Here is a 24543-nt window from a genome sequence, read left to right as displayed (position 1 = left end):
AATTACAAAATTTACGCTGGAAAGAGTGCTCTTATTAAATTAGTTTCCTTTTTATCTATGTAGTAATCGCAGGTACGCGGGATGCAGTGACGAGACGGGAGACGGGATGAACTTAAGATGTAACTTTTATATATATATGCCTTTAGGGCTATCTCGAGCAACCAAACAAGCTAACAATAGTTATCCTCGCAGGGATCAAAACAAGAATACACTGGGAAAGAGAACATGACTATCCCGGCAAAGACCGGTCACTATAGGGCCGCGGTATGGCCGACTAAGGGTCCACTCCTAAGTATTAACTACAACGTGTCACTTATCATCTCTGACGTCCGGCAGAGTGGTGGTCTGTGTTGCTTCGGCGTTTCAGCCGCTGGACCCAGCCGACGAGGATCTGACGGAGGCTTCGGGCGTTCCTATGCCCAGGCGAAGTGGGGGCACAGCAGGCCCCTGAAGACTCCCTCTGCGTTGCACCTCCTGGCGGAGGCGGGACGGCGTTGCCCGGGGACCGGGACGTGTAATCCGCAGCCACCACCTGCAGACAGGCAGCGGAGGCTGCGGGGCACAGTGACCAGGCCGCAGCCGCGGGCCGAAGCCGAGCTGCAGGGGCCGCAGGTGGCAGCAGACAGGCCGCACCCGCGGGCTGGGGTCGGGCGGTGGCGGCCGCGGATGGGCCGCACCTGCGGGGTGGAGTCGGGTGGCGGCGGCCACGGGCGGCAGCGGAGGGCCGCACCGCAGGGTGGAGTCAGGCGGCGGCTACGGGTGGCAGCGGTTGGGCCGCATCCACGGGGTGGAGTCGGGCGGTGGCGGCTGTGGGCGGCAGCAGATGTACCACACCCGCAGGGTGCAGTCGGGCGGCGGCGTCTACAGGCGGCAGCAGACGGGCCGCACCGATGGGGTGGAGTCAGGCGGTGGCGGACGCTGGGAGCACGGGCAGGTAGTCGGTGTCTCCATGTTGGATGGCTCGGTGCCGTCTCCCTTCTGTCAGCGGTGAGTCCCCCTTCAGTCTCTCCCATTGCTCTCTGCTCTCCTTGCTCTCGCTCTGGCTTTCTGGCGCCCTCTAGCTTCCTTGCTCCTTCTCTCCTGCTCCGTCGACTGCCCTCTGCTGGCGTCCTCAGCCCCTTTTTTATTGGCTCCACCCCCAACCTTTCTAGAACTCTCTGTGTTCCGTCCCCTAATTATGTCCCCCGGAAACAGTCCCTCTAGGAACCTTGTTGACAGTCCCCTTGGTTCCGGGATGGATACACAGCAGGGACTCCTCCTCCTACATCGAGGTGGCTTTTTATTAAGACTGGTAGTAAAACTCACTGGATAGCTCTGAGCAAACTTGACAGAATTTGAATCTGTTTGTTCAAACTTGGCCAGGAAATTTGATTCACATGGAAGTTATTGGATGTGAATTGTATATTCCTCGCTGAGGTCTAAAGTCTATCCAGGGTAAAATAATGTAAATCCAGGTTTGAAAAAAACAACAAATCACCATCACCTGCATGATGCACATCATGCGACATTAGAGGTCTGCTCAACGCCGCTGCTGAGTGAAGATGCACGAAGAGAAAATCATATACAGTGCCGAAGAAAAGAAGCTGGATGGAACTGCATGAAGCCTCAAATGGGGGTTTGTGGCAGTCAGACAGGTGAGTGCCAACGTAAGTATTATTATTTATTGTTTTTGACTCCTTTACCAGAGCTCTACAGATCAGCAAAATGGCAGCTGGATAACAATTTTACTGCCTTTGCATGAAGGGAATCAAGAAAAACTTAGATCTAGGAGAATCCTGATATTTTTTGAAAAAGCGAATTCTTTAGCAGTGGTTTTGATAAATTTTCCAAAAAGTATCCAGCATGCATTAAGAGACCAACACTCCCCAATACGAATCATACCTGATTTATTATGAAGCAACGCTTCGTAATACAGATTGGTGCCAAACAATACCCATCTTATGATAATTGATTACTTCACAGAATATACAATATAAAGAAATTTATAAGAATCAAAAAGATAAGAGCTCAACAGATATGCAGGAGACATTAACTCACTACAATACAGAACATGAAGTGACGGGAAAGTTGATAGAAGTCAATGCCAATTAAATCCTTCAATTGGAATGTCACAGTCTCTGTAAGAAGATGGGGAAATATTAGTATTGTAGCACTGCTAGGGCAAATAGTCTGAAACTAGCACAAAAACAAAGAGAAAAAAGAAAAAGTAAAATTCAAACTTTGGTCAGTAGCGGCAACTGATCAAGTTTATCTCCTTACATCTCAATTGTTCCGGACATGTCCTGGATGGGAAGTATTTGTCACCGAAGTGGCAAATCTCAGTGAGGTAGGACCTGGAGAAGCAGGCTCCAGCGTGTATAGTGCTGACAGGTGTTTTTTTTTAATGAGACTAGATTTTGGGTTCGTTTTTTAGGAATGGCCAAAGAGCTGGGTGGGACTGACTGTTCCTACCTCCAGTTCCAGGACTTGGAACAAACTATTTAAGGTAGTTCAGCTGCCTCATTGAGTGTCTGGGAGTAGAGGTGTAAAACACCTCTGAGACTTTGGTCAGTCTGACAGAAACTGATCACCTGTCTATGCTGAGAAAGTCATTTGGTTTTCTTTTTATTGCTGCAGTCTGTTTGCTTCTCTGAAGATTTATGGACTTTAATAAATCAACCTGTTTTTCACTAATAACTTTGCTGCCTGTGCTTACCTCAACTTCTGCCAAAGACTGGAATCCCTACAGTCCTCAATAAAAGATAGGGACTGCCAAATTCATTGTGCTCTGTCTGATAATGGATACATACTTTTTCTGGTATGATCCAATGCCAGCTATTATCTTAAATGATATAATTTCTTGTAGGTCATCATAGGTGGCTCAGAGAAAATAAGGACATTTTGAAAACTTTAAATTGTGACTTTATTCACCCAGGTACAAAGAAAAGTGCAGTGGGCCTGTAGTACATCGTGGACCATAATGTATTACCTACTATATATTGTTCCAGTATTATATACCTTATGGCGCCACAGCGCCTTAAAAAATGCCATAAAACCTAGGGGACAAAGCCAGGGCCAAGATAGCATGGAAAAAGAGCTGGCTAGTCAGGGGTAACTAACACTCCATTGACTAGTCAAAGCCCTCATTAGCATAGGAAATGGGGACAATATAAATGCTTTTTGTAAACCTAATTTTTACAGACAAATATTATACAGGGCAGGGAATTCGCTCATAAATAAGTAAATGCTGCTCGGTTGGAGGGCATGAGGGACCTGACAGGTTCCCTTTAAGTACCTCATCCTCACCCCCTTTATTTAGTAATGTGCCCCATCCTGGCCCCCTAGGTCCCTTGGCCCTGGCTGTGTCCCCTAGGTCCCTTTGCTCCTGGCTATGCTCCCCGAGTCCACTGGCCCTGGCTGTGCCCCCTGAGTCCCCTGGCCCTGGCTGTGCCCTCTGGGTCCCCTATCATAGGGGGGCCAGCCAGGCCAAGGCACCTAGGGCTTACAGCCAGGGCCAAGGGGGCACATCCAGGGCCAAGGGAGCACAGGGGGCACAGCCAGGGCCAAGGGACCACAGCCATGGACAAGAGACCTAGGGGGCAGAGCCAGGGCCAAGGAATCTAGGGAGCACAGCTAGGATCAAGGAACCTAGGGGGCACAGCCAGGACCAAAAACCTAGGGGTACAGTCAGGAACAAGGGACCTAGGAGGCAAAGCCAGGGCCAAGGGACCTAGGGGGCACAGCCAGGGCCAAGAGATGTAGGGGGCACAGCCAGGGCCAAGGGACCAGTGAGTCCAGGGAAGACAACAGTGGTGGATGATTGCAGGATTCTTTTCATGGTGAAGAAAAACGCCTTCACAACATCCACCCAAGTGAAAAACACTCTCCAGGAAGTCAGTGTTTCAGTATCTAAGTCTACCATAAAGAGAAAATGTCATGAGAGCAAATACAGAGGATTCACCAGAAGATGAACTATGGCCCCCTGAGAAAGCCAATGCAAAACGCGCGTTGAGGCTGTTGACGTGGTGTGTCTCTTGTGGAACTATGGGTAAGAGCATCTCTTGATCTTTTTTCATGGATGCAGATGGCCAGTGGTTTAGAATTGTTCACTGACATATACAGTCTCCAATGTGTGGGCAGATGCTTCGTTACCATTTCCTTTGCATCCCTGCATATAAATCAGTATATTGTATTTAAACTTTAAAGCATTAGCACTTTATAATCAGTTAATACATATCTGTGGTTTCTCCTCCTGCCCCTTTTTACTTTTTGTAAGAGAGATTCACTTCATTTTACCCATCTCTCATTATAATCATGACCTTGTATTGATACATGTTTTTACCTTTTATGTGCCTTTATGTTTAATAAAGATATATGTCATTGTAATTGATTCTTGACTCCCACTCCATGTGTTTTTTGTATACAACTCAGTTGAGTAGTGTTCCTGCGAGATTGCCCTAGGTCCTACTTAATTAGGCATAGGACCTTTCTGATATGCTATTCATGTCATTATGTGCTCTCTTTTGATGATTTTGTGTGAGATCAATATTGATTGCAGCATTTAGGAGGCAGAGAGGGAGGGAAGGAGCTTCCTCACCCCTCCGATCGGCACTCCCACGACTAGTCATCCCGAGGGCCCAATCCTTGCTATGGTGATCTGTAGTCTTCATTACGTCACTAGGCTACGGCAAGCCCCTTAGGCAGCACTGACAGTTATAAAGCATTGCAATGCTTTATAACAGCGATCAGAGCTGTGATAGTGAAAGTTTCATTGTGGGACTAAATGAAAAAGTTAAAAATAGTAAAAAAAACTGGTAAAAGTATAAAAAAATTTAAATAAAAAACTAAAAATATATGGTACCCATAAATAAGTAATTTTATGTACAAAAAAGTACACATATTTGGCATCGCCACATCTAGAACGAGCCTGTCACACTATTTAACCCCTTCATTGAACACTAAAAAAAAAAATAAAATAAAAAACAAGGTAAAAACAATGCTTTTTCATCATACTGGTGAATAAAAAGTGGAAGAAAATATGATAAAAAGTGAATGTAAATAAAAATGGTTTTGCTGAAAAGTCTTCTTGTCCCAGAAAAAAGCAAGCCGCTATACAGCTCCATCAGTGGGAAAATATAAAAAAAGTTATCGCTCTCGGAATAAAACGATGCAAAAATTATTTTTTCTATAAAATAATTTTTATTGTGTAAGAGCACAAAAACATAAAAAATGACATCAATGTGGTAATCGCTGTAATCGCACTGACCCGAATAATAAGCCTGCCTTATCACGAATAATAAGCCTGCCTTATCAATTTTACAACATGCGGAATGGAACGGCATAAACCCCCCACCCAAAAAAAAAAATCCTGAATTGCTGGTTTTTGTTCAATCTGACTCACAAAAATCTGATTAGAAAGTGATGAAAATATGTCAAGTGCCCAAAAATAGTACCAATAAAAACATTAACTCACAAAAAATAAGCCCTCACATGACTCTGTCAGCAGAAATACAGAAAACTTATAGCTCTCAAAATGTCTTTTAGTGTGTGACAGCAGCCAAACGGAAAAAACCCATATAAATCTGGTATCGGCACCATCCCTAAGAATAAAGTCGTCTAATCACTTATACTGCACAAGGAAGGAACGGTGTAAAAAATAAATAAAACCAATTATTGACTTGCTGTTTGTTCACTCTGCCTCCCAAACATCACAGCATGGCTCGGCTCACATTTATCCTGCTCTCTACGCAGAGCGCTTACCCTGGGATATCCATATAAATCTCTGAAATACATGATTCAGACGGAACCCCCAGCAGAAGTTTCCCTATAATAAGGCAGATGATGTCACTTTTGAACATTGTCTGGACTATGATCCAGGGTTTCCGTCTTTTTAGGCGTGCATAAAAGCGCAATCTGTCACAGTGTTGCGCATTTCTTAAAAGGACAATACTGCCTCACTCTGCTGCCTCATTATAGTGAATGGATCTGTTGGGGGTTTCATCTGAATCCCACCATTTGGAGATTTAGTTGGGAACTCAGAAATAAGTGCTCAGCGTAGTGCGGAGGATAAATGTGATCCAAAATGTTATGCAAAATGTTCCTAATAAAAGCTTAATCTCAATCCACAAAAAGCAAGTCCCCAATCAGATCTGTCATCTGTTAATTGGAATCATACTTTCACGGGGCAGCACGGTGGCTCAGTGGATAGCACTGCAGCCTTGCAGCGCTGGAGTCCTGGGTTCGAATCCCACCAAGGGCAACATCTGCAAGGAGTTTGTATGTTCTCCCAGTGTTTGTGTGGGTTTCCTCCCATACTCCAAAGAAATACTGATAGGGAATTTAGATTTTGAGCCCCATTTGGGACAGTGAAAATATGCGGAATATGTTAGCGCTATATAAAAATTACTGGTAGCACAAAGGATCTGGAAAAACAGAATGGCTCCTCGCCTCCCCAAAAGCAATTTATGCATTCCCAAACCCCAATACACACCTCCATTCTGAGCCCTATAGTTCTGAAACTACATTTAGCATCCACATGGTTGGCATTTCTGTAGCAATCAGAGCCCGCTTAATTTACAGGTGAGAAAATCAAGCTGGGCGCTACAATAGCAGATTTGCAATTTTAACTCCGCAACATCCACTACTGCTTGTTTCTGGAAAACACCCATGAAGTCATCTCATCATTACACCTGTAGATAAATTCCCAAAAGGGTATAATATCCAAAATGGGGTAACTTCAATGGGGTATTCTACTCTTCTAACATTTAGGGCTCTGTATGTGGAGTACAGGCAAACACTACTCCATCCCTCCAGAGTCTTGACATGTGGCTAAGCAGTACTGTAAAACTACATATGGTGTATTTCTATATTCAAAATTAATTGAGTGACAAACTTTGGTGCCATTTTTACCCATTTTCCAGTATCCAGTATGGAAATGTAAAATCTTGGGCTAAAACAATTTTTTTCTAGTAAAAATGTAATTATTTTTTCTTTACTGCCCAATGGTATAAAATTCTGTGACACACCTGTGGTGTCAATATGATCACCCCTAGATGAATTCATTGAGATGTAATTTGTAAAATGGGGTCACTTATGGAAGGTTCTGCTGTTCTGGCACCTCAGGGGCTCTCCATGGCACCTGCAAATCAAAGCAGTGAAATCTGCATTATCATATGGTGCCCCTGCCCTTCTGAGCTTTGTACTGTGCCTGAAAAGTATTTTCCGATTACATTTAGGGTACTGAAGAGAAGTTGCACAGCAAACCAAGAGGTCCATTTTTTCCTATTATATCTTAGAAAAAATGTTAAACTTGGGGCTAAAACAACATTTTATTAGTAAAAATGTAATTCTTTCTTCACCGCCTAATGGCATAAAATTCTGTGAGGCACATGTGGTGTCAACGTGCTCACTGCACCCCTTCTTGAATTCATTGAAAGGTGTAGTTTGTAAAATGGGGTCTCTTATGGGGGGTTCTGCTGTTCTGGCACTTCAGGGGCTCTACCATTGTGACAATGCACCCTTAAACCATTCCAGCATCATCTGAACTCCAATATGGTGCTTCTTCCCTTCTGGGCTTTGCAATGAGCCTCAAAAGTAGTTTTTGACCACATATGGGGTATTGGTGTACTCAGAAAAAATTGTACAAGTTTTGGGGTCTATTTTCTCCTGCTTTCCTTGTGAAAATGAAAAAAAATTTGGGGCTAAAACAGCATTTCGGTGGGAAAAATATATATTTTTAATTTTCACAGTTCAACATTGTAAAGTTCTATGAAGCACCTGTGGGTTCAATGTGCTCACCATAAGGGGGGTTTCCATTGTTTAGGCACATCAGGGCTTCTCCAAACTGACGTGACACTTAGAGACCATTCCATAAAAGTCTGTGATTCAAAACTTCACTCCTTCTTTTCCGAGCCCTGCTGTGTGCCCAAACAGGAGTTTCCCACCACATATGGGGTTTCAGTGTAGTCAGGAGAAATTGCACAAGAAAATTTTGGATCCATTTTCTCCTGTTACCCTTGTAAAAATAAAAAATTGAGGACTAATAGAACATTATTGTGGTAAAAATGTAATTTTTTTTAGTTTCACTGCTCTATTGTATAAACTTCTGCAAAGCACCTCGGGGATGAATGTGCTCTCCACACATCCAGATAAATTCCTTGAGAGGTCTAGTTTCCAAAACGGGGTCAGTTGTGGGGGGTTTCCGCTGTTTAGGCACATCAGGGGCTCTGCAAATGCATGGTGTTCATTCTCGATTCAAGCCATTTTTGCATTCAAAAAGTCAAATGGTGCTTCTTCCCTTCTGAGCCATACCATGTGGCCAAACAGTATGGGCTTACTCAGGAGAAATCGCACAACAAAATTTGAGGCCCATTTTCTACTGTTACCCTTGTGAAAATAAAAAATGTGGTGCTAAAGTAAAATTTTTGTGAAAAGTTCATTTTTTCCTTCCACATTGCATTAATTCCTGTGAAGCACCTAAAGAATTAATAAACTTCTTGGAGGAAGCAGATTGACCAGTTTGAGTTTGAGGGGTGCAGTTTTTGGAATATAGTCACTTTTGAGTATTTTCTGTCACATAGGCTTCCCAAAGTCACTTTAAATGTGATGTGGTCCTTAAAAGTCCATCAGCAATATCTAATTTCTAACCTTTGTAACTTTCTAACAAAAAAAAAAAAGTTAAAGAAAATTGATGCAAATGTAAAGTAGAGTTGTGGGAAATGTCATTTATTACCTATTTTGTGTGACATACCTCTCTGGTTTAAGGGCATAATTCATTTTCTCCAAATTTCCAATATTTTCACAAATAAACGCAAGTCATATTGAACAAATTTTACCACTGTCGGGAAGTACAATATGTCACGAGAAAACAATCTCAGAATCCTTTGAAGTATTCCAGAGCTATTACCAGATGAAGAGACTCTGGCCAGAATTCTGAAGTTTGGCCTGGTCACGAAGGTGAAAACAGGCTCTGGGGTGAATGGGTTAATGACATTCATAGTGTCTAGTCTAATGCATGACTTATTCCTTGAAGATCGGTTATTAACAACATCCCTGCTGTCTAGTGTAACATATGTATTATTCCTGGAGGATAGAAGGTTATTAATATCATCCCTGGTGTTTAATGACACATTTGTATTATTCCTGGAGGATAGAAGGTTATTAATATCATCCCTGGTGTTTAATGACACATTTGTATTATTCCTGGAGGATAGAAGGTTATTAATATCATCCCTGGTGTTTATTGACACATTTGTATTATTCCTGGAGGATAGAAGGTTATTAATATCATCCCTGGTGTTTAATGTCACATTTGTATTATTCCTGGAGGATAGAAGGTTATTAATAACATCCCTGGTGTCTAGTGTAACATATGTATTATTCCTGGAGGATAGAAGATTATTAATATCATCCTGGTGTCTAGTGTAACATATGTATTATTCTTGGAGAATATAAGATTATTAATATCATCCCTGGTGTCTAGTGTAACATATGTATTATTCCTGGAGGATAGAAGGTTATTAATAACATCCCTGGTGTCTAGTGTAACATATGTATTATTCCTGGAGGATAAAAGGTTATTAATATCATCCCTGGTGTCTAGTGTAACATATGTATTATTCCTGGAGAATAGAAGATTATTAATATCATCCCTGGTGTCTAGTGTAACATATGTATTATTCCTGGAGGATAGAAGGTTATTAATAACATCCCTGGTGTCTAGTGTAACATATCTATTATTCCTGGAGGATAGAAGATTATTAATATCATCCCTGGTGTCTAGTGTAACATATCTATTATTCCTGGAGGATAGAAGATTATTAATATCATCCTGGTGTCTAGTGTAACATATGTATTACTCCTGGAGGATAGTAGGTTATTAATAACATCCCTTCTGTCTAGTGAACCACATGTATTAATTATAACTGGGGAAAAAAAGGAAAGACAAGAGATACACCCACGAAAATCCTGGCACATCCAAGAATTAGATTTTTATTATGCAATCAAAATATCGAACAGCAAGGAAAAATGTCATTAGAAAGATATAAAATAGCCAAAGATGCCAAGAAATTTCCATTTTATCATATAATCAAACTAAAAAATGGAAATAAACCTCCTATTTGATGTTCAAAAATGTGGATTAATAAAAAAGTAAATCCCAAAATTAATATCCAGCATTAAAACAAATATATAAATACCTATAGGTTGTGTAAGATCATATTAAAAGAGAGGGAGGGGGAACAAGAGTCCCCAAGTGTATCGCTGGTGTTGAAATGCTTCCTCAAGGGTTATCATCCCTGGTGTGTAGTGTATGTATTATTATTGGAATGCATTAAGTTAGTGGTATTATCCCTAACATACCTGTGGTCCAGTGTAACACAATTACTGGATTAAGATACTAATAATCTCTGGTATTAACATGTTTTATTCTTGGTGCACTGAGCAGATCAGAAACATCCCTGGTGTATAGTGTAATGTTAGCAGTATTGGACTGCAGTAAGTTATTGAGAACATCCCTGGTGTCTAGGGATGTGCTAATATTTTTAGTGTGTTCACAAAACCATTATTATTTTCTAGTAGATTATATATTTGTAACACCTGCACAGGGAACTGTCAGAGCAGCTACCGGCATATTGGACCTTACAGACACTAAGAAGAGTTTTGCAGCGGCTGTTAAACAGGGACCTACAGACATTAATCGCTTTTCCCCTGAGTGACAGTGGACTACAATTCCCAGGGACCCTTGTTTCAGTCAGATGACACGGCCTGGAAAGATAGAAGGAGAGAGAGTGGATTGGAGGAGGAGGGACTTGGGGGAGAGACCTGACCAGGAAGTGAAAATAAATGTGCAGAGAGGAAGGAGCATGGCAGCTTGTGGTGAGAAACAGAGCAGTGTGGATCTGCATTCCTCTACTCTGGAGAGTGTGGCGGCCCCCGCTGAGATACCTGCGCTGCTGGAGATAGCTCAGTCCTGTCACCCTTTGAGGCCATTAACATCAAAGACCCGGAGAGTTCTGCCGGCACTCCCACCGCATAAAGGCCTGAATCCTGCCGCCCCAGCTGATGTCCAAAGAACCCTCCGACCGTTTGAGACACACAGTGAGTGCCCTTTTGAGACTTGTGGTTCTACCAGTGCTATTTACAGTGAGTACATTACAATCCAGACTATTGACAGTAATATTCCTCTAAGTGCCCCACACTGTGCCCCGAATCGATGAAGCTTTGGATTGTCTGCAAGGGAGCCAATGGTTTTCTGTGTTAGATCTCCGGAGTGGCTACTATCAGATACCCATGTCAAAAGAAGATCAAGAGAAGACCGCTTTTATCTGCCCCATTGGGTTCTTCGAGTTTCAGAGATTGCCTCAAGGACTGACAGGTGCTCCGTCCACTTTTCAGAGATGTATGGACAAAGTAGTGGGGGACATGCACTTATGTGAGGTCCTGGTTTATCTAGATGATCTTATTGTTTTTGGGAAGACTCTGGAAGAACACAACCAGCGGTTGTTCAAGGTGCTGGATCGGTTGAAAGAGGCTGGGTTGAAGTTGTCCCTTGACAAGTGCCGAATTTGTCAGACAACTGTGAAATATGTGGGGCACATAGTCAGCAGAGAAGGAATTTCCACTGATCCCGCCAAAGTAGAGGCTGTTGTAAACTGGCCTAAGCCCACCAAACTGAAGGAGCTTAGGTCCTTTTTAGGATTTTGTGGCTATTACCAAAGATTTGTACCCCAGTACTCTCGGATTGTGAAGCCGTTAACTGCCCTTACCCATGGGTATCCCCCTTCCGAGAGGACAACCCACTCCTCAAAGTCCAGAAAGAGGGTCTACTTCCGAGTTAATGAACGTTTTGGGGAAAGATGGACCCCTGTATGCGATGAGGCATTCGAGAAACTGAAGTCATGTTTGACCCAAACTCCAGTGTTGGCCTATGCAGACTGCAGTAAACCATATGTGTTACATGTAGATGCTTCTCTCGATGGATTAGGAGGGGTTCTCTACCAGGACCATGATGTCTGTCTGCGTCCTGTTTGCTACATTAGTCGAGGATTGACTCCCAGTGAACGCAGCTACCCAGCTCACAAACTGGAGTTTCTGGCTCTGAAATGGTCTGTAGTGGACACGCTGCATGACTACCTCTATGGGGTACACTTCGTGGTTCATACCAACAACAATCCATTATCCAACGTGAGAACCACAGTAAAACTGGATGCCATGGGGTACCGGTGGCTTGACGCACTCTCTTTGTACGGTTTCAGCTTAAAATATCGACCAGGGATCAGTAACATTGATGCAGACACCCTCTCTCGCCTGCCTAGGGAACCCTCAATTGAGGAAGAAGAGAGAGGATGGATAGAGGTCCCCACCTCTGAGGTGAAGACTCTGTGCCATAGACATCAAACTAATGCCTTCCCTATGCAGTGCTGCGCTAAATTCTTGTGAGCATCCAGTGAAGCACTCCCGTGGTTGTACTGCCGAGTGACAAATCTGACGCCAGACTCTCTTCCTCAACTGACTCGTAATCAAGTTAGAAAGGCGCAGCAGGAGGATCGGTCGGTGGGAGTAGTCCGATGGTGGGTTAAGAGGGGCTGGAGGCCCGAAAAGAATGCATTAAGAACAGAGGAGTCTGTCCTGCTGACTCGGCAGCTAGAGTCGCTAGTAGTAAGAAATGGACTACTATACCGGGAGGCAAAGCGCCCAAAGGGAGGAGTCCGTAGATAGCTGGTGTTACCCACCCGATTTCGGAGGATGGTCATGAAGTCCCTGCATGATGATCATGGACATCTTGGCATTGAGAAGACCACGGGTCTTGTGGCCAACCGATTTTACTGGCCTCGGATGGAAGCGGATATTGAAGAATACTGCAAATCATGCTCCCGGTGTGTGTTGAGAAAAACCTTACCTTTGAGAACAGCCCCCCTTGTGAACATTAACAGTGATGGCCCACTTGAGCTAGTGTGCACTGATTTTCTCTCCATCGAGCCTGATGAAAGCAATGTCAGTAATGTGTTAGTGGTCACTGACCATTTCACCCGATCTGCCCAAGCCTTCCCCACTAAAGATCAAAGGGCAATTACGGTGGCAAAAACACTATGGGAGAAGTTCTTCGTACATTACGGGCTGCCAGCCTGCATCCATACCGATCAAGGAAGAGATTTTGAAAGTAGACTAATCAAGGAGCTATGCGCCATCTGTGGGATCAAGAAATCCAGAACCACCCCATATCACCCCCAAGGGGACCCTCAACCTGAGAGGTTCAACCATACCCTTCTGAACATGTTATGCACTTTGGATCCCAGGAAGAAGGGACACTGGAGCAGGCATGTGAGTCAGTTGGTTCATGCCTACAATTGCACCACAAATGAGTCAACTGGATACTTGCCTTATTTCCTCATGTTTGGAAGACAAGCCCGGCTACCAGTGGATATTAGTTTTGGGACATCCTTTGACAGTTCTAATGGGATGACCTACTTAAAATATGTGTCCCAACTGCAAGAAGATTTGAAAAAAGCTTACAGATTGGCAGAGCAGGCTTTTGGTTGGTCAGGGAGGCGCAATAAGACTCACTATGACTGTAGAGTTCGAGAACAAGTTTTACTGCCTGGACATAGAGTCCTTATCCAACTTCTGGGCCTTCCTGGGAAGCACATGCTTGCTGATCGGTGGTGTCCTGACCCTTATGTGGTGATGGAAAAGCTGCCCGGTGTCCCGGCCTACAGAGTAAAGCCCGAGAAAGGGGGCGGAGCTGTCAAAACCTATCATCGACACCATCTGTTGCCTGTGGGAAAAAACATCCCTTTACCACCATTGCCAACCCAAGGAGGTCATACCACCCTTCCGTGCAATAGGAGAAGTCGTAGATGTGAACAACCACCCCAGCATGGGGTTGCCTCAGGAGGAAGTGACAGCGAGTCTGGGGATGAATGCGTAACCGACGGTCAATGGAGCTACAGATGGACCGAGGACCCATGCCCCATAGGCTTAGGCCCTGTAAACCAGACTCCTGAAGTGGAAACACGAAAAAGGGACATTTGCCAGGAGGCTAATGCGCTCTGCCCACAATTGGGGGAGAGTTCAGTAGAAGGACATTTATTGAATGAAGAGATCCATCCGGAGGAGCCCGTTTTGGAGAGACAAGAGTCGGGGGGCTGAGGAGGGGGCCCCCTCAGTACACACTCGTCCCAAATGGGACATTAGGCCACCCATGATGCTGACCTATGATAGAATGGGACATACGACTGAGGTCCCCAGGCTGATACACTCTGAATCAAATTCTGTTTGGCCTTATTTCCCGGTATCTCCCATGTGTCCAGGTAATTCCAATTCTGTTTGGCCTTATTTCCCGGTATCTCCCATGTGGCCAGGTGGTGGTTTGTGTGCAGGTAAATTTGGTGTTAGTCAGGATGCCTTAACCCCCCTTCATGTTTCAGGTGGTGAGTCCTCCTATCGTGATGGGACACTTTCAATCACTCACCAGGGGGAGAATGTAACACCTGCACAGGGAACTGTCAGAGCAGCTACCGGCATATTGGACCTTACAGACACTAAGAAGAGTTTTGCAGTGGCTGTTAAACAGGGACCTACAGACATTAATCGTTTTTCCCCTGAGTGACAGTGGACTACAATTCCCAGGGACCCTTGTTTCAGTCAGATGACATGGCCTGCAAGGATAGAAGGAGAGAGAGTGGATTGGAGGAGGAGGGACTTGGGGGAGAGACCTGACCAGGAAGTGAAAATAAATGTGCAGAGAGGAAGGAGTGTGGCAGCTTGTTGTGAGAAACAGAGCAGTGTGGATCTGCATTCCTCTACTCTGGAGAGTGTGGCGGCCCCCGCTGAGATACCTGCGCTGCTGGAGAGAGCTCGGTCCTGTCACCCTTTGAGGCCATTAACATCAAAGACCCAGAGAGTTCTGCCGGCACTCTCACCTCATAAAGGCCTGAATCCTGCCGCCCCAGCTGATGTCCAAAGAACCCTCCGACCGTTTGAGACACACAGTGAGTGCCCTTCTGAGACTTGTGGTTCTACCAGCGCTATTTACAGTGAGTACATTACAACCCAGACTATTGAGAGTAATATTCCTCTAAGTGCACCCACGGTTTTAATTTGCGCGCCAACATCCGCAGCAACTGGGCCCTAACGTTTGGACTGAGTTAATACAAAAGAGGGGGGGGGACCTGCTACATTATATTTGCAGGATCGGAGTAGAAGTAGACTGTGATGTGTATATGACCTTTATAGAGCATCGTTATTTGTATTGTATGTTATTACTTTGAACCCACCTCAATTCTGCTGCATCGCAATAAATCTTTTAAATGGTTTTACTCCTGTTCCCTGAGAGTGTGTGTACTGAGATTTGGCAGGGGCTTCCCGAATCAGCCCCTGGCAGAAGATAACTGTCCTTCTGCAGTCCCAGAGAGAGAGCTCCAATCAAGATTCGGGTGGAGGCACAGCGCCCTGGAGAGGTGAGACCCTCCCCCATAACACCCAGTGTACCGTGGTAGCCCTAAAGGGGTATTACATATTATATATCTATTGGTTGCAAAAAATGAATACTTACGTTGTCATGGCAACACGTAGCTCGAATCTGAATGGACAAATATGGGGAAAGGTAGAAATTAGTGATTTAAGTTAAAACAATCTCTACAGGCCTCTGAATAACATATAATATACAGTATATATACAGTATATTGTAAGGTAGCGCTGTCATTCAAGGTTGGGGACACTCGCTTGGCAGCCAAATAAACAGATCCGGCACATGTTTTCCATAAAACAATCTCAGTCCATGCGGTTTATTCAGGCATCATAAACCCTCAAAGCAATAGACAGTTCATATCCATATCATAGCGTCCATGACAGAGCCTCACTCTGTTAAGCCTGTGGTCATACAGGTTACGCAATGTCCAATACTCAGGCTTTCTAGCCTCACAGTTATCTCACCCAGCCAGGGTTACCTCATGGCTGCTTCAGCTCACTGCAGACGTTCATCCCCTCTCCCTGGGAACTCTCAGACGCTTTCAGCCATTACACACATCATTCACATGCTGTCAGGAAAGGCATCCCTTCTCCCAGACGAGACCTTCCAAAACGGACCAACCGGGTCCAAGCATTCCCTTCATGTGACCTACCCTGGCCAACTTATATGGTCCGTAGCCACGATCACCGGGTCACATGGCTATGACCTCATCACAGGTCCTTCACACACACTCATATACACTTTACTATGGCGTTCTTAAACACACCCCTGGGTGGATTTGTAGATGATTAATCCCACTCGTCTCATCAATCACCTGAAGGCTTCTCCCTGACACATTGGAACGAAAGATCAGCTCTGCTGATCAGCACATAAGCAAGCCTTCATCTCAAGGCCACCCACCTTGAGATACATTGCGATCATTCAGCATCCTACTCCTATCAGGACACTGGGAATGCTTATACACCTGTCCTGGGACACCCACACAGCGCCCCCTAGCGGACACAGTGGTCACAACACCACAATATTTATATATATATTGTAACGTTCCACACGGTCTGTGGACGGGGACTACTCACGTTGCCGGTCTTGGAGGTAAACACTGCACACTCAGGGTTAAAACGAGTCCATTCAGTTTATTTGCTCCATAAACCTCAGAGCAGTCAAAAGCAACATAAACAGTCCTTAGCTGGGCTTTGTTCCTTCAGGCCCTGTGCACACATAGGCCATAGCAATGTCCAGCCTGGTGGCTCCGACTTGAGCCATACATACAGGAGGGCTTCTCCTTTCTAAGAACACAGACTACTCTGTAGTGTCCCACCTGGACACATGAAGTCTGTCCACACTCTGCCAGACTCCCTCACACTCACTGCCTGTCATGGTTAGGACATGGTTAATGTCCTGTTCTCACAGGGTTAACTTTTGCTGGCCTCTCTTTGGATCTGGGAGGGGTATTTATACTCACTCCAGACTAGCATTCTCTGTCAGCTATACTGTTATTCTGGCTGTGTGTCTGACCAACCACCCTGGTGTGCGTGTTTATTGTATTGCTTGTTTGATTCCCGTGTATGACCCGGTCCGTCCCTTCACTCTGAACTCCGTCTCATGTTTTGGTACTATTGTCTTCTGTGGTTCTGACCTCCTGGCTTGGCTATTGTTACTCCATTACCGTTTGCCCCTATTGTACCGTCTATTGCCCGTTCTGGTTTTCTGATCTATTGCTACGTCCTGACTATCCGCTCTAAACCCTTTGGTACTGTCCTGCTATCTTGTGTATTGACCCCGGCTTGATCTGGTTTCCATCCCTGTCTATGCCCCTTGGTAATTTGTCCCGTAGTTAACTTTCTAGGAGTTTCCCTGCAGCTCCTAGCTCTGTGGAGCTTAGGCCACGCCCCCAGCAGTCACATGCTTCAGGTCCTGATAGTTTGAAGCACGCATTGTCACCGCTGCTGCTCTGCTCCACAGGTATCTTTGAGCATGGTTTTTGTACTGAGGACATGCGCACTGGCTCAGTGAGCGAGTGCAGTGCGGTGTTCCTGACACTGCCCATGTGCTAAATAGCCTCCATTATGTGGGTTGTAACCACACCCACAGGTGAGGTATGGATCACATGGGTATGACCTCACGGCAGGTCCTGAAACTCCTGCAGGTCCTGAAGGAAAACAGGGGTACAGTGTCAACACCCTCTACCAGAGGTGAGGCAATATGGGTAGCCGACCCTCCCATCTCTCATAGCTACCCGCAACCCGGACTCAGTGCACCAAATGACATCTTTAGTGCTCGTGTGCACCAACGACAAAATACTCCGGGTTGCATCGCAGGGAGCATCCATCTCTGTGACATATACCTCCCATTAACCACGCGACCACCAGTCACACCACAATATATACATATATGCACATGTGGTCAAAATTGTTGGTATCCGTCGTTTAATAACAGAAAAACCCACAATGGTCACAGAAATAACTTGAATCTGACAAAAGTAATAATCAAAAATCTATAAAAATGAACAAATTAAATTCAGACATTGCTTTTCAACTATGCTTCCACAGAAATTAAAAAAAATAAAACTCATGAAATAGGCCTGGACAGAAATGATGGTACCCCTGAAAATAATGTGACAAATGAGACATGTTAAATCACGGTATGTCCTCTAATTAGCATCACAGGTGTCTACAATCTTGGAATCAGTGAGTGGGCCTGCATATAGGGCTACAGATACTCACTGTGCTGTTTGGTGACATGGTGTGTATCACACTGAACATGGACCAGAGGAAGCGAAGGAAAGAGTTGTCTCAGGAGAATAGAAAGAAAATTATAGACAAACATGTTAAAGGTAAAAGTTATAAGACCATCTCCAAGCAGCTTGATGTTTCTCTGACTACAGTTGCACATATTATTCAGAAATGTAAGCTCCATGGGACTGTAGCCAACCTCCCTGGACGTGACCGCAGGAGGAAAATTGATGGCAAATCAAAAGGACGGATAATACGAATGGTAACAAAAGAGCCGAGAAAAGCATCTAAACAGATTAAAGGTGAACTTCAAGCTCAAGGAACATCAGTGTCAGATCGCACCATCCGTCGTTGTATGAGTTATAGTGGACTTCATGGGAGATGACCAATGAGGACACCATTGTTGGAAAAAGTCATAAAAAAGCCAGACTGGAATTTGCCAAACTACATGTTGACAAGCCACAATGTTTCTGGGAGAATGTCTTATGAACAGATGAGACAAAAATGGAACTTTTTGGCAAGGCACATCAGCTCTAGGTTCACAGATGGAAAAATGAAGCATATCAAGAAAAGAACAGTATCCCTACTGTGAAACATGGAGGAGGCTCTGTTATGTTCTGGGGCTGCTTTGCTGTATCTGGCACAAGGTGTCTAGAATCTGTGCAGGGTACAATGAAATCTCAAGACTATCAAGGGATTCTATAGAGAAAATGTCCTGCCCAGTGTCAGAAAGCTTGATCTCAGTCACAGATGCAACAGGATAATGACCCCAAACACACAGCTGTATCTCCATTAAGGGGGTCACCTGAAAGAGCAACCGTTGTCTCCTGGGAACTGCCCAGGGGATCTGAATTTGGAGATGCAGGTACACTGAGAACCATAATATACAAAGAGGAAAAACTGCTATCAAAAAATTCCAATAATACATCAAAATATGCAAAAATTCTAAATTTTATTTGATGTGTAGGTACAAGGAGGGGAAGGGATCCACCAAACAGCAAATGTAGCAAAAGGGCGCTCACAGGAACATCATATATGTAAAAGTCAATATATCCATTATAAGCACCAATGGGGATGTATATTAAAAATTATTGCCAAATAGTAATATTGCACATTCCCCACATGGCCTAATTAAAAAAACCTATACTACCCACATTGCTAATGATTGATCATCCAAATGTAACATTACCAGATCAATAGACGGGAGCACGTCCTGGAGCGTCCACCCCAATGCGCGTTTTGGCGGTCTGTGCCTTTCTGAAGGGGTACAGGAAGTGAGGGAACAGGGGTTTAAAAAGCCCCATCAACCAATGATGTTAGCGTCCGCTAATTAGTCTCAGGTGTCATCGGTAACAGGCACACCAATTGCAGTAAGATCTGCAGCATCGTGCCCACCATACACAGGTATCTGTCAATTGACATCATACTAAGCGCCGAAGCCGCTTGATGACGCATGCGCAGTCATGGTAACAGGACGCCCGATGGCGTCGGCATCACGTGCCCGTGACGTCACATCACATGACCGTCACTGCAGCAACGAGAGACGCCAAGAGCACCCAGACGGACCGGGACCATGACGAGCACGTGTACAGCGGCTGCAAAGAAAATTGCATAAAAGACAATTGCTGGACATTTATCCATACTACCTAAACATAGTAAAATAATCCACAGCAAAAAACCTGATAAAGATTTACAAGTATCCACAATAGTAGTGTACAGTTTGGAAGATAAAATCACCAAAATCAAAAATTATATGATGTTATTGCAATCTAATCCCATAAATATCACTAGAGACAGTTATATTATAGTGATTAAATAAATGGCGGCAATTGGTGTTGCTAAACAAATGGCCGACTCCGTCGGGCATCCTGTTACCATGACTGCGCATGCGTCATCAAGCGGCTTCGGCGCTCGCTATGATGTCAATGGACAGATACCTGTGTATTGGCGCGATGCTGCAGGTCTTACTGCAATTGGTCTGCCTGTTACCGAGGACACCTGAGACTAATTAGCGGACACTAACATCATTGGTTGATGGGGCTTTTTAAACCCCTGTTCCCTCACTTCCTGTACCCCTTGAGAAAGGCACAGAGCGCCGAAACGCGTGTTGGGGTGGACGCACCAGGACGTGCTCCCGTCTATTGATCTGGTAATGTTACAATTGGATGATCAATCATTAGCAATGCGGGTAGTATAGGTTTTTTTAATTAGGCCATGTGGGGAATGTGCAATATTACGATTTGGCAATAATTTTTGATATACATCCCCATTGGTGCTTATAATGGATATATTGACTTTTACATATATGATGTTCCTGTGAGCGCCCTTTTGCTACATGTGCTGTTTGGTGGACCCCTTCCCCTCCTTGTACCTACACATCTAATAAAATTTTGAATTTTTGCATATTTTGATGTATTATTGGAATTTTTTGATCACAGTTTTTCCTCTTTGTATATTATGGTTTTCTTGTGCGATTTTCCTATATAATGTCCTTTTTGCTATAGAGCCACACCTTATATGGTTGTAGATATTGTTGGTGTGATGAATTTCATGAGGTGTTTACAAGGTACACTGAGAAGAAGAATACAGTTTTCTGTAGGGGAAGGTCGGGACACAGATGCTTCAGTATCTCTGGTCACGACTACAGTCCTGCTCTCCCCTTACACCCGCAACAATACAGACTGTGCTGTATATTACTCAGGGTCGCTGTGGGTTCAGTCACTGCTCTGAGAATACAGAACCGAGGCTGTAACCGCACTCCCAGCCCTGACTGACAGTTGGCCTCAATGTACAGGGAGTGTCAGGCTTGACTAGAGGCATAGTTACTGCGGCCGCTCTGTATACTTAGAGCAATGACTGAACCTGCGGTGCCCCTGCCTCCATGACTTAAACTGAATGCTGGCGAGGAGAATAAAGTTAATTTTCTCCCCACTGCATTCGGCTATGTGCAGGCGCCTGGCAGCATAATAACGCTATTAACCTGCAGATTAACCCCATATGTGCAGGTTCACAGCTTTATTTCTCGTGACAGGTTCCCAAAAACATAGCACAAAAAGCACCAATAAAGATGCTCACCACCTGTGCATAGAACAGGTTCAACAGCTAGTCCGGGTATATGATCCCTAGCCTGGTTTATGCTCTCCCAGCCTGGTCCCCCATCTTATTTTATGCTCCCTATTCTAGTCTATGCTCTGCTAGCCTGGTATATACTCCTGCAGCCTGGCATACGCCCCCCAAGTCTGGTATATGCTCCCCCAGCCTGGTTTATCTTTCTCCATAGTGCAGAACAGTAACTAAAAAGTGTAGCATATGTGAGGAGAAACAAGGTGCTAGACGTAGTATGTTCACCCAGGGCTGCCACCAGGAATATCAGGGCCCCATATTGGCAACATTTTCAGGCCCCCTTGAGTCTCTGCTCAGGCTCCACCCCAGCTCTGCCTCCTCCCCTTGAACCTTCCACAGTACCACCCCCCACTCTTGGAAAAACTCCACTTCTGCACCATGTCTGACTCCTCACCAATCACATATTAACAGTTCCCATCAAACACCATATCACACAAATAGCCACTCCCCTCGGTAAGCTGAATTCGGACTGTAAGATGGACGCCCATTTGACACATTATTTTTTTCTCTATTTTCCTTCTGAAAATTTGGGGTGCGTCTTATGGTCCGGTGCATCTTATAGTCCGAAAAATATGGGTACTACCACATAGTAACCAAATAATACCACATCCAGGGACAAATTCTGCCACACCATGACTAGACCACATTATCACCCCATAGTGACTGAATACTACAATACCAATCATTAATAAAAAAACAATACTAATATTACCATAAGTGCCATTATACACACCAGCTCTGTACACAGTATACACTCCATAGTGTAAGTGTACAGGTAAGAGTGACTCAAACGTGACATTATACACAGGAGTTCTGTATATAGTGTACAGGTAATACAGTGATCACCAGTAACATTATACACAGGAGCTCTGTGTATGGTGTACAGGTAATAAAGGCATTCACCAGTGATATTATATACAGGAGCTCTGTATAATGAGTCAGTGTACAGGAAATACAGTGATCACCAGTGACATTATTCACAAGACTTCTATATATAGTGTACATGTAATGCAGTGATCACCAGCGACATTATACACAGGAGCTCTGTATACAGTGTATAGTGTACAGGTAATACAGATATCACTGGTGACATTATACGTAGGAGTTCTGTATATAGTGTCAGTGTACAGGTAATTGCCACGTCGCTGTCAGACTCGAGGACTGCTGTTCCGGTCTCGGCCACTGGGAGGCGCCAGACTGTCACGTCGCTGTCAGACTTGGGGACGGCTGTTCCTGCCTCGACCTCTAGGAGGCGCTGTGGTTCGCCCGTGGGTGGTTGTGATAGAGAAGGGGCTCCTGCGCAGGCATCTGGTGGGCGCAGGCTCCACTCCTCTGTCAGTCATGAGGTGGTTTGTGCATCACCATCTGGCCTGGTCCTGGGGGCAGTCAAAATGATGTCATCAGACTGCGAGCCTGTGAGGGATAGCCTGATCCTTCAAATACCTTACTGTGTTAGAACACAATGAGGCAATATTACTAGGAGCTCTTTTTTAGTGTGGGCACACAAAAAATTGGGTGGGGATAGAAGTATAGCTTAAAGTGCTATTTAGCTTAAAGTGCTGACTTGGATAAATAAACCACCACCTTTATTGAATCTACAATGAGATTCCCTGCATATGTCTAATTTGCAAGAAATAAAATCGACTTACGCGTTCCCGTTTCCTGTACATAAAGCAAGCCTAAGAAAAGAGAAAAAACATGAGTATTAGAGAGGTAAATTAATATCTATGTGACTGTGGGAAAAAAATTACTTAAAAAAATTGTGTTCTATAAATTATCTATAAAATCTCTTGTGTGATGTTGGTAAAAACACTGAAGTCAGTGACTATGACTATTGAAAGCTGTAAAACGAAAATGGAAGTAATGGTTTGTAAGAGACATACAGTATATGAACAACGATGCTAGTATTATTGCAATATGCCTAGAAGAAGCTGTAAAGGAAGCTGCAAAAAATTTGGGTTGGTAGAATGGATAGAAATGGTGATTAAGGTTCTCCTAGATATTGCCACACTAGACGATAGGGAGTAAGGGGTTAATGAGCAAAGATAATCATATGATGGCAAATAATAAGTCCTGTATCAAAGAATAGTCCAAATATGTCCTTATTTAATAGTCTTTTGTAGAGATGTGCCTACAGACCATGACAAAATTTAATGTCTGTAATCCTATGGAGTGCTACCCCAGCCGGTGGCAGCCATTCCAGATAAAATTCCTGTAGTAGGCAAATGATTCATCTATAATAATAAATGCGCTAAGCCGCTTCCGTCCGGTTGTAATGCAGCTTGCAGCTTCCGTCCGGTTGTAACTTGGTGACGTCACATCAAGACAGAAGCTTCCTTTGGCGGTAGCACTGTGCCTCTTCTGCCCTCCGCACACTCCCCGACACCATATACCTTCCTAACACACACCTTCCTCACCATGCCAGCCGTCACCACACACCTCTTGCCATGTTAACCCTCAACACACACTCTTCCTCAACACACACACCTCCTCAACACACACTCCTCCTCAACACACACACCTCAACACACACTCCTCTCACCTTTCACCATCTCCACTCACGTCCCCCCTTCACTCCACATACAACCCTTTCTCTCACTCCGTCTCTCATACTCACGCCGTCATCGCCGCTGCTCCACGATCGCCGTTGGCATCGGCACGATCCCCGACATCTTCTTCCGCCGGCGCCATCCTGGATCCAGACGTCCACGCCGGCGACATGTTCTTGCGGCGACGCCATCTTGGATCGGCGAAATCCCGCGATACTCAAGATTTCGCCGACACCATCTTGAGTATCGCTGGATTTCGCCGATCGAAGATTGCGTCGCCGCAAGAACATGTCGCCGGCGTGGACATCTGGATCCAGGATGGCGCCGGTGGAAGAAGATGTCGGGGATCTTGCCAATGCCGATCGTGGAGCAGCAGCGATGACGGCGTGAGTATGAGAGATGGAGTGAGAGAAAGGGTCGTTTCTTCCCTATGCGTTAATCTAGTGTTCAAAAAAATGGCACGCCAGGCGGCACAGAATGATTGCCACAGATAGTTGTATTAAATATGTCTGTATATGGTATCTCCGGTGGTCTACCCAAGGTCTGGTCACCTTATTTGTGGTTGCATCCTGGCAATGCGCAGTCAGGAAAGAGACCTTGATGATGCTGTGGTGTGCCGTAAGATCAGCGCTCCAGCAGTCGGCAGGGATCTGGACACTCTGGTTGGTAACTGCGTCCTGGCGTTAAGCAG

The 24543-nt window shown here is 44.7% G+C and overlaps 1 protein-coding gene across 5 annotated transcripts in view; it reads right to left on the bottom strand.

The window, feature by feature from the left end:
- Positions 1-1869: 1869 nt before the first annotated feature.
- LOC141072537 (uncharacterized) overlaps positions 1870-24543 on the bottom strand; it is a 136698-nt gene continuing 114024 nt past the window's right edge. For all 5 annotated transcript variants that reach the window (XM_073559812.1, XM_073559838.1, XM_073559819.1 and 2 more), the window contains 3 exons: positions 22953-22982; positions 15533-15559; positions 1870-2117 (listed from right to left, as the gene is read on the bottom strand). In XM_073559812.1, coding sequence (XP_073415913.1) covers positions 2109-2117; positions 15533-15559; positions 22953-22982 — 66 coding nt within the window. In that variant the 3' untranslated portion in view covers positions 1870-2108. The remainder of the gene's footprint in view (positions 2118-15532; positions 15560-22952; positions 22983-24543) is intronic.

Source organism: Dendrobates tinctorius, unplaced genomic scaffold, assembly GCF_039654945.1.
Source record: "Dendrobates tinctorius isolate UK_male_01 unplaced genomic scaffold, ASM3965494v1 ptg000014l, whole genome shotgun sequence".
In the NCBI taxonomy this organism is placed as follows: Eukaryota; Metazoa; Chordata; class Amphibia; order Anura; family Dendrobatidae; genus Dendrobates; species Dendrobates tinctorius.
This window is presented reverse-complemented; position numbering and strand designations above follow the sequence as displayed.